Source organism: Dasypus novemcinctus, chromosome 22 (assembly GCF_030445035.2).
Source record: "Dasypus novemcinctus isolate mDasNov1 chromosome 22, mDasNov1.1.hap2, whole genome shotgun sequence".
Lineage (NCBI taxonomy): Eukaryota > Metazoa > Chordata > Mammalia > Cingulata > Dasypodidae > Dasypus > Dasypus novemcinctus.
In genome coordinates, this window is record NC_080694.1 from 31,160,919 (window position 1) to 31,178,801 (window position 17,883).

The 17,883-nt window shown below is 45.9% G+C and overlaps 1 protein-coding gene across 3 annotated transcripts in view; it reads left to right on the forward strand.

The window, feature by feature from the left end:
- DUSP22 (dual specificity phosphatase 22) overlaps positions 1–16,777 on the forward strand; it is a 58,263-nt gene extending 41,486 nt beyond the window's left edge. For 2 of the 3 annotated variants that reach the window (XM_004447040.4, XM_058285160.2), the window contains 4 exons: positions 3,168–3,217; positions 11,526–11,600; positions 13,707–13,878; positions 14,364–16,777. In XM_004447040.4, coding sequence (XP_004447097.1) covers positions 3,168–3,217; positions 11,526–11,600; positions 13,707–13,878; positions 14,364–14,546 — 480 coding nt within the window. In that variant the 3' untranslated portion in view covers positions 14,547–16,777. The remainder of the gene's footprint in view (positions 1–3,167; positions 3,218–11,525; positions 11,601–13,706; positions 13,879–14,363) is intronic. The other variant, XM_004447041.5, reaches the window with a different exon arrangement.
- Positions 16,778–17,883: the final 1,106 nt, after the last annotated feature.

Consider the following 17,883-nt stretch of genomic DNA (forward strand, 5'->3'; position numbering starts at 1 on the left):
CCTTCTCTCCTAGATTTCATTGCTTTCAACCTCTTGCTTCCATAGCTTTCTCTTCTTTTCTGAATTTCAATCTCTTGTAAGGACTCCAGTAAGACGATTAAGACCCACCCTGAATGAGGTGGGTCACACCTTAAGTTAAGATCCTGCTCACCTAAAGAGCATACTTACAGAGCATCACACCTCCCAATTCTTTTGTTTTTCACCACGTTATTTCATACCAGTTGAAGTGTTGCTTGGTATTATGCGTATTCTGTCTTAACATGGATGGAAACGTTTGCAGTAATCCGCCTTCTCATCCTCTGCCTGCCCACCTCGTGCAGTGTTGACGCAGTTCTCTGGGCATGTTGGGCCGCTCAGGATGCGTGTGGTCAGCCGTGAGCTGCCATTCCCCTGTCTCACAGGGGCCTCATCTCCGTAGTGGCAGTCTTGCAACACAAACTAAATCCCCTGCCCTTAACTAAGCAGCAGAGAATTACTTCTGTATTTTAGTGCATCCTTGGGCCAGCTCTCTACATTAAAAAGCGGTAACTTGACATTTGTTATCGCCATAAAAATATAATGTTAAGTTGACTTTCCAGGGTCCACTTTTCTGAAGTATGGTGGAAAGTGCTGTATTTTTATTTAGTGAGAATTTCATTTCAAGGAAGATGATGGCCAGGTTTTATTCTTGTTTAATACTGTAGGTAATATGAAGGGTAAAAACCGTGTACCAATGCTATACTAATGAAGACATTCCTGCTATTTTATGAATTTTTATGCTACTACTTATGAATTTTTCAAGTTCTTTTTTTTTTTTTTTTTTACTTTAAATACACTGTACCTAATTTAGCTAAAAAATTCCTGCCCTTATCTCTGTCTCTACAAACCCCAGCACTAGAGAGTGGGCCTTTGTTTAGGTCCTTTGGGGTGAAAAATCTATTCCACATTACAGTAAAGCATTTGCAGAGCTAATTTCATTAATACTGGAATAATTTTAAGTCTGTCCAGCTTTCCTATAGCATTGGGTCCTTTGTGCTTTCAGTACTTTTGCTGCTTTCTGAATTAGTAATCAACTGTCATGAAAGGTACCATGTGTGTCCTCCAAGGCTCTTTTTCAGGTAGCAGCAGCTCTATAGTCCATAGATACACATTGCGAGTCGTTAATGACTAAGCAAGATAAATAGACACTCTTGGGTGGTGAGCAGCTGGACCTTTTTGACAGTTTTGACTCTTTTCTTTACTGAATTTACATAAATTGTTGCATTCTTATTATAGATCCTTGTGAGCTGGTTCTTAGACATCTCATTTGAGAGGACAGGACGGAGGTTGACATCTCCAAGCATGTTCTGTGCAACGTGCCTGTTGCGTGGTTCAGCCAAACCCCAGCTCTCTCATCTCTAGCTTCACCAGGATAAGTTAGGGGGTGCAATAAAATAGTTTGCCATCTCTTGAACTATTCTTACAATGTATAATCTTCAAGTTAATTGGTTTTCAACTTGTTGCATCATGCTTAGTTTTTCTGAGTGCCTTCTGTATGCCAGACGTTTTTCCAGGGAAGGTGATAGTGAGGGTGACGATGAGTCTGTCTTTGAGAGAACATGATCTTATTTTATGTCTCATGTTTTCTGCCTTAATGCCGAGGGTCCCCAAATTGTGGTCAGGAGCCCTTGTTCCTCTTTAGAAGTTTCACAGATAGGAAGCTGTAGCTGCCTCACACCCTGTCCAGCCAGCAAGGGCGAGGGGCCGACCTCGCCCCAGGTTGCTGCCTCGTCCTCTGTGCTCACCAAGGGGAGACAGCCGTCACCGTTGTGCTGCGGTCCACGGGTCTCCATGCCCCACTGCCTAGGCTTCCTGCCTCCTGCAGCCACTGCGGCCCACCTGGGGAGCACCTGAAGGGCTCATCCCTCCCAGGCATGATGCTGTCAGCACTGATGGTGAACACTCCTAGTAAGCCGAGAGCTAGTTAGCCTATCCTCTGGCCTACCTCTTCCTTTTCTTCCCTTTTTTTCTTTTTTTCCTGGTTTATTTTAGATTCCTGTCTTGGAAGGGATCTGCTTCCGCCTTCTTGATTGATTTAAATTGCTCAGACTGAAGATTGCAGTAGAAGGGAAGGTGGAGACCTGAGAATCCTTCCAGCCCCTCTGGACATCCTGGGCTGAAAGGCTGGAGGAAGTGTTTTGAGGGAGGAAAGAAATTCACAGGCTTCGGGGCTCCAACTACTGCCAGCTCTAAGAGTAAATGAAAAAAATCACATGAGTGAATGGCATGGTGGCTGTATGAAATGATCGGTTATAATATTTAGATAGTTGGCGGGAGAGAGGGAGATGAATTTGCTTTTTTACAGTAGCATTTACTTTTCAATTTTCTTGCCTTTTATGATCACTGTTCTAATACATCTCTGGGTTTGGAGGTACTTTAGAATTTCCTGAAACTGCCTCAGTATTCTAGGAGAGCACAGGCCTCTGAGTCCAGGCTTAATGGAGACAGAGACAGAAGAAGGCAATTGGGAATTATGAAATGAAAGGTGAATGAGATGGAATCTGTTGGTTCACTTTCCTTTTCACCACCTGACCCTTTAGTTAGATCCTTGGTCTTAAGTGATGTTTTCCCATGTGGATAAATTGGACCTTCTTAAAGTATGAATTAGTTTGGCATACGAATGTTTACTCTTCTGAAAGGCAAGCAAAACAAAGCCGATTGTTTCCTTATGTAATTGCTCTTATTAGTGCTTCTGTGAAACATGGCTTTCATCTCAACAAACTTTGGATCTAGAGAGCTGCAACATAATGTTATGATTTTCACTCATGCTGTTAAGGTTTTTACCAATAGTGCTTCCTTTTTGGTCATTCATAATCCCAATGAAATAGATGAAACAATGTGAAATACATGAACAAGTGTCTGAGGGAGGGATAGTTTGGAAACTTGTTGACACTGACCATTTCACTTTTTAAATGCATCCTCGGAAATTTTGTTTAACCCACCAACTGGAGTAAGAATATTTGTACATGTGGTCACGGAAAATAACCAGGAACCTTAATTAGTTTTTCCTCAGTTCCTTGGCAACAGAAGACTAGTGAAAAACTTCTCCTTTTTATATTTTTATTTTTCGACCTGAGTAAATAGTTCCCTTAAAAACTTTTCTCCGCTGAGGGCCGTGTTTTTATTTTATTTTATTTTTCATTCTACAGGGAGTGAAATACCTGTGCATTCCAGCAGCGGATTCGCCATCTCAAAACCTGTAAGTTATTTTTCTGTATTATGTGGAGATAATAAAGCAAACGAAAGAGTGTGACATCCTCGGAGCCAATGGGAGCCATGAAGGCAGTGACCTGGCCAGAGCTGTGGCTGGAACCACTTGGCTGGTTGCCAGCCTTTCCCCTGTGTAGCACTTAGTGCTGGAGGATCTGCAACAATGGTCTGCTTTGAAAAGGGTGCCGCAAACCAAACCTTCAGCATGCTCACCCTTTCTCAAGCCCTTAGAGAAACAGTTGGGTTCTGTCTAAAGCAGCTTTGTCCAATAGAATTAAAAGGCAAGCCACATATGTCATCTTAAATTTTCTAGTAGCCACATTAAAAAAGGTAAAAAGAAAAGGTGACGTTAATTAGTAATGTTTTGAACCCAGTAAATCCAATATATTGTCATTTCAACATGGACTCAATACAAAAAAACATATTAATGGGGTATGTTACATCCTTTTTTTTTTTTTTTCATATCAAATTTCTGAAATCTGGTATGGATTTTTAAACCTACAGCACATATCAGTTCAGACCAGCTGCATTTCAAGTGTTCAGCAGCTGCATGTGGCTGGTGTTCGCGGCTACCAAGGGGAGGTCATTGCAGCTCTGAAGCCTGTCCAAGTTGAGTAAAGAGAAAGTCAGGCCTCTTTCTCCACGGTTGATTTAATCTCCAGTGACATTTTAACTCTATTTGTTCCCATAAAGAGAGCTTCCTCTTGCTCCCCTTTCCAGGTATCCATATATGATAGCAATATATGGAGACCCGTGGCATTAGGCTTCGGCAGGATGGGGGACGGGGCTCTCTGGAGCCCCACGAGGGTTACAGCTTCCGCATGCATACCCTCAAGGGTCCAGAAGTGACCCGAGAAGACCGCAGCATGGAAGAGGACGTAGTTTTACTGAAGCAAGATTTGTATCTTGTAGGCTGAGGTGGGGGCAAAAGTCAAGACACTCACCACCCATCCGGCTGGCCAACCCAGCCTCTGATTCCCAAAAATTTAAACCCCACCTAGCATTTTATCTGGGGCACCATAAGCCACAGTGGTTGTGAGTTTTGGAGTCCACAAGCTTATTAGGATTCATCCTCCATGGCTTATCAGTTCTGCCTACAAATCCTAAATAGTGTTCTGCCTCTACTAAAGAAACCAAACAGCCCAAAGTCAACCAACCTTGGTTCCCATCACTGAAGAGCAGAGATCATAGGTTAAACAGTAATTTTGTGAGATCTACCTGTTTAAAGAAATGGGGCTAGGGTTAGATCAACTGATGTGGAGAGGTTCAGGTGGGAGAGTAGGGGACAGGGGGTACTGAGTGTGACCAGGCAAGGGCACGGGCAGGGTAGAAAGTGGTGACAAGTACGTTCCCCTCACACTGACGTTTGATAGTTCACAGTAAAGGCGAGTCTCCAAATTGGGGCTAGTAGAGGAGGGACCCCACTTGGGGCACTGGGAAGATAAGGGGCAACCTGGGTCTGCACAGGGGGAGGGAGCATTAAAGAACTTCCCTGGTTACTCGTGTCAAGAAACAGAAGTGGTTGGAGGGCATGTGTGTACGGAAGGAAGTGAACCACTGCTTTTCTCTGAAGATCACAGCCGTCTTTTGGCATGTGTTTTTGGTGGCTATTTTTAGAATAGTTTCCTTTTATCTCAAACCGAGATTCTAACATGCTGTCGAACTTGTCAATAGCTGATTGGCAGTGTGGTTCTTCAGGAGGATCAAAGTGTAAAACAGCCTGACCATCTGGCAGCAGGCACACAGCCCCTAGTCCTTGTTCTTCCCGAAGGACTTCACAGCCTTGCCAGGAGCTCACTGCCGCCTAGGCATTGGTGTCTCCCCCCCCCCCCCGCCCCGTGACTCAACAAGTAAATGTTCAGCAGTCCTGGACTGTAGGCAAAGGAGGCAGTAGACCCAGAAGTGGGAAAATCCACGTTTTAAAACAAGTCCCATCTACCTTGGGTAAACCACTTTCACCCACCTTCATTTCACTTCTCTCCCCTGAAAATGCCTGCCTTCAGGATTTTTGTAGGTGAGATCATATTGTGAAAGTGTTTTCTATGAACTCGTAGCACTTTCGCAAATGAGATTACTTGTACTCAAAATGTATTAATGGGTTTTGAGAGTTACAGAAAAGGTAGCTGCAATGACAAGTTTTGTGCCCCGGGGTCCGTTTCAGTTGCTTGGAAGATGCGCTTCTGCGGGAAGACGAGGGAGGCAAGGGAGACAGCAGGCCTGTGCTGGCTTCCGGGGTGGTGCTCTTTGGCACTGAGGGGTGACTGCACGAGGGCTGGTTTGGATACATGATTTGCCAGAGGACGAGGCTGCAGTAGTGGAACGGGTTCTCTCCTGTGCCCAGTATGTGTCGAGGTGGTGTTTTGTGGTTTCCCTTGGTAGCCCTCTCCTTGTGTCTAGATGAAAGGGCAGAGTGGGCTCCCAGGTCCCAACAGGCTTGGTGTGTTGCAGCATCAATGTTTGAGGCTAATGGCAGAAGGAATGTGCAAAGAGTGTGTTCATGTAGAATAAAGATTTATCATCTTTTCTTTTGAAGTCCTGCCATGGATAGAACCTTCTGTTACAGGTGGAAAAGCAAGTTAAGACCTTAACTCACCTATAGCAGAAAAGGGGGCGTTTTCTAGTGTTGGATGTTATTCTTTTAGGTGTTTGTGTGATTCTTTGGGGACATTTTCATTTTTAAATCCATTAATTATAGCAAAAGCTTATGTATAAATGAGACTATTGGCACATGATCCATGATTCTGTAAATATTTCTTGCTCTACTGAAGCTTTATGGAGATCTTGGAGTCCTATTTGGGTCTCAGTGGAAAAATTAGCATATTAAGAGAAGGCCTAATGAAATAGTTTGAGTTTCTCTTTTCCTGCTGCAAGTGTTTCTGTGAAAAGCATAACATTTTTTTAATGATGAACATGCTTTCATGATATAATCAAACAGAAATAGTAGTTCTTCAGTCTTGCCACTTTTAATTCCTGAGGCCTGAGGTTTCCTGTATTTAATGACAACACTAGATTGCTTACTGTTTGAAACTTAGGTATAGATTTAAAATATGATTTCCAACTTTGAATTTAAGTTATGGTTTTATATCCTAAATCTTTCCCCTCAAATCCTTACACCAATAGGAATTCTCGTTAATTATGTTTAGCAGACCATTTTTGACCTTTGAGACTTAACTGCTTTCATTTAGCATTCAGTTGATACAAACTGCTCAGAAAGGTCAATTTCTATGTCTTGGTCTTAATCCCCAAGAATCCCCACCCCCCCACCCCCTGCTCTGATCTTCCAGGAACTTGAAATGCAGAAACCTAGGTTGAGATAACATAAGCACATTAAAATTTTAGCTCAGTTCCCCCAACCACCTTGCCTCAGAGACTCAGGAAATGTAAAAGTTCAAGTTCTCATAGTTATAATAACCCTGCAGGCCCAGAGGCCCAGTGCGGTGTGTTTTGTTGATTTCGTCACGATTAGAGGTATCCTAGAGTGTGTATCAAAAACGTGTGCTGCGTCTTTGATGTGATTTGCTCTGTGGTGTGGGATGGATTAGTGAACTAAGGTTTTGAGAAATATTTGCTTTTGCTTTCTTTTTGGACTTTCTTGAGCAAGTCATTTTAACCTCAGTTCTCTGTTCTGTAAAATGCCTACCTCAGGATTTTTATAGTATTAGGTAAGATAATTTTTGTGAAAATGTTTTATATGAACACTAAGCATTTCCAAAACTAAGATTATATTTTTTGTTTGCTCAAGTACATTATTGTTTTTTGAGAGTGAATGGTTTGATGTAAATTAACTTTATTTATTCATTTTTATTTTCATATATATTAAATTTACATTTTATATTTAGACATCATTAAGAGAATAATGTCTTTTTTTTTCCTGACGAAAAATAAAAGTCAGGTTCGTACCAGGCTGTGGAGTCGGTAAATTGCATCATACAACAGAGCCTTCATGACATTCAGTGGTTTGAGAATTGAGCCAGTCTCTAAATTTCTTGAGGTTTTTGTGGGGAGAAAAGGCATTAGCAGCACAGAGAGCTTACATTTAAAACTCCAAAAAAACTTCCTTTCTTATGTCACCTCCCTATCTTTTTGTCTATTCTTGTTTAGTTTAGCTGATAGCTTCAATCCTTCCAGCTCTATTTTCCTCTTTTTTTAATTATTAAAGAGAAGTTCTACAAAATTCAAGGAACTTTGATATTATGGGTCCTGCTTTCAGAGCTGCACATGTACACTCTTTCACGGTCTTGAGGACATCAGAGACACACACTCAGGTGATCTTCAGTACGTCGGAGATACATACACAGTCATGTGGTCTTCACGGACATCAGAGATGCGCATGCACACACAGTCTTGAAGACGCCAGTGAGGCACACGCGTGTGCACACGATCCTGAGGATGTCAGAGACGTATGTACTCACCCATGGGCTTGAGGTCCTAGACGCATGTGCACGCAATCCTGGGCACTGTCACTGGTCCTGGGTGGCATTGTCCCTAGTAAAGGCAAAATGAGCAAAATAAGGAAATGGCCAGAGTAAGCTCCGTAAGACTAAGGAATTATTTTTTAGTCTTACACTATGTCTATTTTTTTTTTGTTGAACCCAAATCATTTTCTGAAATGTTGTAGTTGATGGCTAAGAGGCTTTTTTCAGTTTGTGTTATAAATGACCGTATCTGATTTTAAAAAAAAAAAAAAGTCTGATAACCCATCTCCCAACTTTTTTAAACCCTGGCAGTGGGTGACACGTACCAGCTGGGACTCACTGATAGGACACGAGGTGGCCCTGTGAGTTTTGGTGCTGGACACTGAGAGAGCAGCCCAGATGTCTGCCTCTGCTCACTTCTGTGGGGGGGGGGGGCTTCAGCCTGTGCTGCAGCAGGAGCTGGGGATGGTCGGGGTCTGCTCCAGCAGGAAGCAGCAACCAGGGCCACCTGCCTTCCCGGGCCCAGGCCCAGACAGAACACAGTTTTTAAGCATTCTTTTCTGAGGGGGTGGGGATGGAAGGATGCGTGCCTTTCCTCATTTTTCCCTCCTTTGTTTTCACATACACAGGCCTGTTTGCACACACATGCATGCACATGCACACATATTTATATGGTAGGAACATCTTTGATTCTTGTGGGCTTTGCCATCAAATACAACCTCATCTGGTATTGCTGGTTTTGGAGTAAAAGTAGCCACCATTCAAGGAACTTGGCCAGATCCTGAGGCTGCATTTTCACTCAGCAAAGCACTTCTCCACAGGACAGCTCTGGACTCAGAGGCAGTCATTCAGCCTCAGAAAAGGAGCATCCACTTGCGTTTACATGGCTCAAGGAAATGGTGCAGTGCGGTTTTAGATGCCATCCACCATCCTTCTGTGAACTCTTTAAAGGGCAGGAAAGCTTGGTTTGGTGCTGGCGTTGGTCCTGGATGGAGAGGAGAGGAAGCTGGGAGGAGACATGTGCAGATGAGGAGCAGGGCCAGCACAGACTGAGAGAGGAGGCAGGCGGGAGCTGCCCAGCACTCTCAGCATCCACACGGAGGTGCTTGTCTGCCGGAGGTGTTCTTGCAGCAGTCTTGGTAGAGTCGGGTTTGCAGTGGACTTATCAGTCAGCTGCAGGTAATCCCTAGACCTAATTTCATGAGTTTTTCTCACAAGTTTAGGTGGAGCTCCTATTAGGAAGGGCCTAGTTCATTTTCCTTGGCCAGGACTTGTGTTTTTATTGGAGTAAAAGGTTACTGGCCAATAAAATGAAGGGCAGAAATAGGGAACTTGTGTTCATTGAAACTGCTTGTGGCAGGGAGGGTGCTTCAGATGTGTGCTTCTGCTTCACACTGGAATTGAGCAATGTCAGGCCGGGGACTGGGGTATTTCCCACTGTGGAGGAGGGAGGTTAGCGGCCAGCACTAGGGCTTATGTCATTAACTTCCCTGGAAATAACCCCCTCTCTCTGTAGAACACACTTCCAGACCCAAGCAGCAGTGAGTTTGCCTGCTTCTGGCTTTTCCTGGAACAGGCATTTCTAGGAATGTCTGCTAAGTTTGGCACAGTGCCTGCTTATGTTCACGGGTCAAGTTTTGCCATAAGGCTCTGAGCAGTCCCCATGTTGGAAGTTTTTGCTCCTGAGGTGGGGCTGTGGGGAGCACTGTCCCCAACACCTGAGCCTGGGGCGCCAATACTCATTCCCCAACGCAGCAGTGGAAAGGAGCTGTATCATGTGGGCAGGTCCTGGGCACAGAAGAAGCTGAAGGAGGGCAAAGCCAGGCGGGAGGGATTGGACACCTCAGGCCCTGGCAGGCTCCCTCCAGGCCCGGGGCCAGGTTGGGTCTGCCCTTTGGGACGTGCTGAGATGCCGCCAGGTGGACTGTGCCCCATGCTTTCTTATTATGAGATGGGAACCCAATATTTAAAATGGGGTTTCATGATGCGTTTTGGTAAGTGCAGGTGTAAAAGCAGGTCTAAAAAGTCCTTCCCATTCTAGGTTTCAGTAAAGTGATGTAGTTGTCACCTTGGCAAGGCCTTGGTGAGCTCAGAACACCTGCCCTGCTCCAGCAAGAATGGGCACTACTTGTTTTCATGTCACAGCGTAGTCCTCATGGTGTGTTCTGTGGAGATCCATGGTTTGATGCATTTACTCAGGTCATCGTCTTTGATTTCCAGATTTGCTTTTCCTCTTCTGGTTGTTGCATTCTTCCCTACTTGTGGTCAGAGACTCAGCTCTCCACGACCAGAGACCTCCAGAGAACAGGAAAGAGCCTGGAGCTGCGAGTGTGGGGACGGTCAGCCATTAGCCCCGCTCACCAGCTCCTGAGCCTAGGCCTGTACTCGAAGGCCAGGTCCTGGGCCTGGAGAGCAGCCTGCTTCCTCTCTCCTGGCTCTCCGGGGGGAGGTGGTGTTGGATAATCCATAGAGCAGCTGGCAGAGTGGCAGCCTGCCTCTTTTGCAGGGTTCTGGAAGTGAGAGATTTCAGGTAAGAGCCTGGAGTCTGTGGGTTGGTCCTGCAGGGCTTTCTCCTGTGGTGACATGTGTGTGTGCATGCATGTTGCCAAATTTACAGGTTCTTCTCCCACCTGCTTGTCCTAACTCGGCAGATCACCTGCAGTTCAGTTGCCAGTTATCTTCTGTAATTAATACCTGAAAGAGTCCGTTGTGCCATACCTCAGTTTCCCATTCTTATTAAATTCATTTGCTGGCCAACCATTTTGAAACAATAGATCAAGTTTTTTTGTATCTGGGAACTACATATTATTCATCTCTGAATCTCTTGGAACTTATCAGAGTCCCTGCAGTCAGTGTGCAGTGTTTTAAGTGAAATGAATCCAGACAATGGGTAACTTTTGGTATTCTGGTGCATTCTAAACCACTCAAAGGTAGAAGATATCTAAAACCGTGTACTTTGTGTTTTCCCACAGAGTATTTCCCACTAAACAATTTAAAATGTAGGCAGAATAAGTTTACTTAATAGTAACACACCAATGTTGGTTTCTAGGTGTTACAAATATAAGATGTTAACAGCAGGGGACTCTAGATGAGGGATAAATAGGACTCTACTCTCTTCGCACCTTTCCTGTAAATCTACAGTTATTCCAAAATTAAAAGTTTATTAACGTGATGGTATGTACATCCTGGTTGGTAAACTCATCAGGGCAGGCTCGAAGCCTGTGCTTCATCATATCTTGAGGACTCAGCCCAGTGCCCTGTCCAGAGCAATGGGGGAAGGAGGGAGTGAGGATGCAGTACTCACAGGAGCACAGCACGCCAGTCTTCAGAGCCCATCTCAACAAGCCACCTCACCCCACCCAGAGAGATGCTGCCCACAGCCGGTCAGGCCAGAGCAGGAGCTCAGCCACAGTTTCTCTCCTGCAATGCTCTGCAGGGAAGGAAGGCAGACTGTCAAAGTTGAAGCACACCAACACTGGAGGTCTGTCAGAAATAAACCAACTTTGAGGAACTAGGGAGCCAGAGTGATGGGGGAGCCTTTCTCACCAGGGCTCTGCGCCTCGCAGGGGTCCACAGGCTCCTCAGAGTGTTGCTGGGTGGTGGGGAGCAAAAAAGGATTACTGGGCCTTGAGCCCGAGACCCCCCAGGGAGTGGCAATTGTGATAAGGGGTTTTCTCTTGCAAAGAAATCCCAAAACTTCCCAAAGATCAGCAGCTTTCCAAGGATGGATGGTAAAGCTGAGGCCGTTCCAACCTGGTTTGACCAGGTTTTGAAGATGTGGGATTCTGAGACCTTTTCAAGAAACCTCAGCTGGACTTTTCTTGGCATCACATGTTGACTACGGTAGAGAGATGTCACTTCTCTCTTTTTTTCTTTCTCCAGGACAAGGCATTTCAAAGAAAGCATTAAATTCATTCACGAGTGCCGGCTCCGAGGGGAGGGCTGTCTTGTCCACTGGTATGTATGCTCTCGTTTAAGAAGATCTTAGTGTGTTGTGATCAGTTCGACTTCTCATCCAGTGCTTTTCTGCGTATGATCAATTATTTGATCCCCAAAGAGTTTTTTTCCCATACCCTCTGATTTCACCCTCCCTTGTCCTCTGCTATTAGTCATCTTTTGCTTTTGTTGGAAGAGAACCCTGATTGTTTTGCATGTTTTTCATTTTCACTCATTGCTAGGATTTCTAGAGGGACTGTAGAGGTTACTGGACAACAGAGCTGTCCTTTCCTAGCTTCCCTCTAACCTCCCATCAGATCAGCCTCCTACACATGTGCAGCTCATCTTTGAAACCCCAGTGGCCTTTCAAAACTGTCCTTCTGGAGAGTTTTCACAGCACTTGCGGGTATTTAGCATTGCATTAACTATAACACCAAAGGGACATTTTCTTCTCCATGTACAGGTTGGGGCTTTTGTGTGTTTTGGGCTTAATACCGTGCTTTGAAAGTGTCTGAATAGAATCTTAGAATTCAACAGTCTGTTGACAGCTATCCACATGTATTCAAATATACCATTATAACCCACGTACCCAAGGATCGTGCCTGTGTAGCTCTTCCGACAGCACTTGGACCAAATGCCAGCTCTTGTTTTTATTACTGTGGTCAGTCACGCTATAGCATGGCCGGTTTGCTAGGGAACCAGCAGCCCACGTTCCAGAGCCAGGGCTCTGCTGCCTGGTGCGGTGCAGGTGGACACATCACCTCCCTATCTTGGAGGAGGCATGACAACCAACAGAAAGTGCCACAGTCTTCCGAGGCCCCCACAAGAGATTGCTATTGAAGAATCAGCTCTTTGAAAGAGAAAATGATATCTCCAGGGAATTTCACTGTCCAGGTTGGTGGACTCTCACCAATGCATGGTGTCCAGAGAAAGCCACTGAGGAAAATGTGGTTTGTCGTGGCGGAGCACGAGGGAAGCGGAATAGTCTTTTTCCTTGAAGAAGTTCTACAATTCTGGAAAAAGTGTGATTTTTTGTTTTGTTTTGTTTTACTTAAGCAGTAGGAAGTATAATAAGTACAAATTGTGGGTATTGTAGCTCTCATTTTTATTTGGCTTTAAAGCATGGTGGGGGGCACATTGGAGCCCTTTAAAGGGGAGCTCTGAAATCCTGTGTCCCGTTTCAGCTTGGCCCCCATCATGTGGATATCCAGAGTTGCAAGAGTTAATGTACTTTCTCAAAGCTCTCTAGGTATTTCTCATATAAAGCCCCTACTTAAGAGCGTTTTTTGGTTAGAACCACTATAATGTTTAAACACAAGTAGGTCATATTTCACTTTAGCTGTGGACATCTGAAGGATGAGATATCTGCTAAATTTCCCTATCGTTAACCATTTCTAGAACACTCTAAGTCTGACGCAGCACTGCCTTTCTGTAACTGCTTTCAGTTTGCATATGCATTTCAAATCCAGCCCTTCTCAACCTGCTGGAGATAATTAACCATTAACCATTATAGCCTGAAAAGGTTCTCTTGGCCACACAGCTGGAACACACAGTTGAAGCATGAGCCAGCTCGTGGGCTCTGCTGAGTTATATATTAAAGAGAACATACAAAGTAAGGTTTGCTAGGGCTTCCCTATTTAATGGTTTTTAAAATTACAAATTTAGCCTTCAAAAACTTAAGAAACTCATACTTTTAAAACATACGAAGCATTCTAAACTAAGTAGGTTCTAAATGGACTTATTACACAGATGGTAGAAGCCTCAAGCTCAGTTAGGGTGCTTCAGTGTCTTGTTTGAGTCAGTGGGAGATAGCTGAGGGAGGGGTTCAGGAGTGATAGGAAATTGTAAAGCTGAAGTGTCTAGAGCCATATCCAGCAGAAATCCCTCAAAAACAAGATGGAAGCAGCTCAAGAAAGCCTGAGATTCTAACGTCATAAGGGATAGGGAAGCTGGGTTATATTTCTGGGTAACTTCCCAGGAACATGCATGCTTGCTGTTCACGTACCCTCCAAGGCAGTGAGGCTTCCTAAAACGAGGTCCTCAGAGCCCACTGGACCGGGTGATAAAGTCGTGGGTCCAGAGGGACCCTTGAAGACCCCACCTAGTGCTGACCCCTTGGCCCTGCAGCCTGGCTGGGGTCTCCAGGAGTGTGACGCTGGTGATCGCCTACATCATGACCGTCACTGACTTTGGCTGGGAAGATGCCCTGCACACCGTTCGCGCAGGACGGTCCTGTGCCAACCCCAACCTGGGCTTCCAGAGACAGCTGCAGGAGTTTGAGAAGCATGAAGTCCACCAGGTAATCAATCCTTAGGGAAGTTCCAAAACGTGGGCAGAGGCCCAGAAATGACGCCTCCCGGCTTTGGTGCCCACCTGGAGTCATGCGGGTGGTTGGGAAGGGCCCTGGGCCCCAGACCCCCCACCTCGGCAGCCGTGGAGTCACGGCCTGTCGTGCACCAGCTGCAGCCCTAATTAGCCCCTTCCTAATTTCCCCTGTGTTGTTTCCATTCTGGCTGCCTCTTAGTAACTTCTCTTTCTCTCCGTTTTGGCGAAGTGCCATCTTCCTTGGTTTGCCTTACTTTCATGTCCTCAGGCCAGAACCTTGAAAAAGCAGTTATTTCTCTTGATTGACACTGTCAGAACAACGACAGAGTTATGATTGCCCAATGCTTGTTCATTTCCCTGTTCGCATTTGGCAAAATCAATCCCACTCGGTGCTGCCCTGGAGCACGTGGATGCAGGTGGGTGTCTGTGGCATTACCGTTTTGTTTCTAACCTCTCCAGTATCGGCAGTGGCTGAAGGAAGAATATGGAGAGAGCCCCTTGCGGGATGCAGAAGAAGCCAAAAGCATCCTGGGTAAATATAAAGAACAAGGGCACGTGGAGCCCCCGCCAGGCACCAGGCGGTGGGGTGGGTTTTCAACCCTGCCTCCCCCAGCCTACAGAAACTATACGGCTGACACCTAGGGCGCAGGCTCCGTACTCTCGCCTGCTTGTACTCAGTGTGTTCCTTCGCGTGCACAGTGGTGGCTGGATGACTCTGCAGCCCCTGGGCTGGGGAGACCCCTGGGGAATGGGGACCCGGGGCAGCGTGGGCAGGACCCCAGGCCAAGGTGGGGGAGCTTTCCCAGCTCCTTCCCTGGCCCCACCGAGCCCTGCCGAGGCCCTGCCCTCGTCCTGCCTGCCTTAGCTTGCTGCTGCCCGAGGAGCTGCACGCAGCCCCGGCCTGCCCTGTGTGCCTGTGTGGGTCGTGAATAACCACGCTGCCGGGACGTTCACAAGATCCCAGCCTCCAGGACAAGCGTCTCCGTCCTTCCCTGTCCAAGGCTCCACACGGAAGGCATTCAAACCCGACACCTGAGCACACTGCTCAAAAAGGAGCCCAGTGCATCTGGACAGACAGACACCCAGTAGCACTCGGGGATGAGTGCTGAGAGCAAGGCGCCTCGGAACCTGGAGCGCCTCAGAACTCGGGGAGGGCTTCAGAGCTGGGGGTACAGGCGGGGCTCGAACCTGGTAGAGCCAGGGCAGGCAGCGGCTGGGCCAGGGCTGGGGCGCGGCAGGATCCTGACAGTGTTCGGGGCCCGGAGGCGGCGTGTGTTGTCGCCGCGCCACGCTCTGTGCCAGTGCAGCCAGGCCTCCTGGTTTTCCTCCGTGGCTCGCGTGTCAGCTCTGCGGTGAGGGGTGCTGCTTCAGCCCAAGCTGGCCCGCACTCGAGACCCTCTTGTTTCTCCTGCTGTCCAGGGTCGCTTCCTCCAGCCTCTTGCTGTTCCCACTTTGCAGTAGGCACTTCTCAAGGTTTGCATGCACCTCAGGAATTGCGGGAAAAGAGCATTTATTAGGCACTGTTGCAGTTTGTGTTCATAAATGCTTAAGCACTTTTGTTGGATTCTGTGGATTGAGTATTTGATCTCAGCTACCTCATTAAAATCTTTTCAAAGGTTTTTTTTTTTTTTTTTGTTATTCCAATTAACTCTGCCTTATAGTTGAAAATGTTCAGTCACACTTGCTTTGGAAGCCCCTTGGACAAGCATCAGTGTTTCTGATTTGGGCTCCTGTAAGGTGTTTCCTGGCAGGTGAGCGTCCACATTTAGGCGAGGCCAGCAGGACGTGCAGGCAGATTGCAGGGTGTCTGGCTCGGCAGCGGGCCCTGTGCTGCTGGGTCCACCTCTGTGCCCCAGGCCTTCATTCCAACACGAGTATTTAAGTATGCAGAGCCTCACGAATGAAAATGTGTACTCCACCTCTTCCTCAAAAGATGTTGCAATGCAGTTTCTCCAAGTTCTGCCACAAAAAGAACCCCTGAATTAGAAGAGCAGTTTCCTGTGCACTGTAGAGGGTGTGCCAAAGGTGAGCTCTTGGGCCTAGAAGAGCAAAGTTGCCTGACCCTGAGCAGATATGCAGGCCCCAGATATGCCCTGCGACAGGCAGCGTGCCCCGTGGGGCCACCACAGCCATGGTTCATTTGCCTATCAAGTGCCTTTTCCCCTTAAACCAAAAAGAAATATAAATAGATTAATAGGAAAAGCATTTAAGATATTCGGTTGAATGCTTAGATATATGTGTGTATTTATGAACATCTAAATATATCCCTGTAGATCTTGAAATGTTGTTTTAATATTTTTTGCCAGTGATATCCTTTCTCCACAGCCACCCCTGGAATTCTGAAATACTTGGCCTTTCTCAGAAGACTGTAATGTAACTGAAGTTTCTGAAATATTGGAAATCCACAGTGTATAGGCTGGTGCTGCCAAAAAGAAAAGCAACCTAGAGTTTATTTTTAAGTATCCAGCAGTGATTTGTAAACTTGTTTTTCATATTAAATTGAATACGTGTATAATAATTATGATGCTGTACATTGAGGACTAAGAATACTCTTTTAGTAAGAGAAAGTATTTTTACCTTAACTCTACCACCTTGGCTGATTCCTTAACCTTACTTGAATGACTGTAACACCATCTCAAGAGCCCTGTTAAACCGTTTAGGAATAGGGATTGTTTCTCATGCGCAGCTAACCAAGGAGGAACGTAACGTCTGACACTGTACTACGTAAACTAGCTCACATGTTCTTAAGTTCCCCAGCTTGGGAAATATTTCTTGGTGTGTGTGTGTGTATTCTCCATGGTTTGTATTCTCCATGGCGGAATTTACCAAAAACTACACGTTTTTGTTAATAAAGGGCAACTTAGCCAAATTTAGTTTCACGTGTAAGTACTGTTCCTTAACCTAGTGTGAAGACATTCGTTCTTGCCTCTGAGGGTTACCAACAAGGCGGAAGCCACCCCATGCAGTGACACTAACTTTCTGATGGAGGCTGTTTTCCTTCATAAAGTAGTACAGCTGATGCTACATGAGAGAGATCCTGATCTTCCATGTGAGGTGAAAGAAATAAGTTTTAGTTTCCTAGCTGCCAAAACAAATACCATACTGTGACGGGGTGGCTTAATAACAGGAGTTTATGGGCTCATGGCTTCCTCTCTGGGTTGTCTCTTCTCCTTGGCTGGCAATCTTTGGGGTCTCTTGGCTCTTCTGTCACATGGCAGTACACTCGGCAATGTCTTCTCCTTTCTCCTCCAGGTTCCATTGACTTTCAGCTCCTGGCTTCTCTCTCCCTCACTCTCCCTCTCACGTGCACTCTTGCACTCTCACGCTCTCTCTCTCACCTTCTCTATAAGGTCTCCAGTAATAGGATTAAGATCCATTCTGATTCAGTTGGACCACATTTTAACTAAAAATAACATCTTCAAAAGGCCCTGTTTGCAATGGATTCACACCCACAGGAACAGATTTAGATTAAGAACATGTTTTTCTAGGGTAGCCTGCACAGAATGGTTATTGAGTGTTTGACACCCCTGAAATGATTACATTTAGCACAGGAGTATGCAGCCCAGGTATACCATGAGCATTTGCTGAACATTGTTGAATACCGTTATCTGACCCCATATTATTTAATCTGAAGGAACAGAAACTGGCTTGAAGAGCAATTTAAGGCGATTTCCTAAAATTTCCTTGTATAAATCCAGTGGTAGAGGAAGGAAATCTAACTTTTTACCCCAAAGACAGATTTGTCTTGAACGAAGGATGAAGAACTCAACAGCCAATCTATGTGGGCCTTTGACCATAGGTGGCAGGCTTGTCATAGGTTCTGGATTTCTGTTTCTGAGGCCTGGAAGCCCTTGGCTCAGGGACCAAGGGAGGGCCTGGGAGTTAGGCCATGTGTGCTGGTTACCACCCCTGATGGGCTTTGGATGATGTGCCCCGATCAGCGTCACACAGAACAGAAACACCTGCAGGCTTAGCAAGG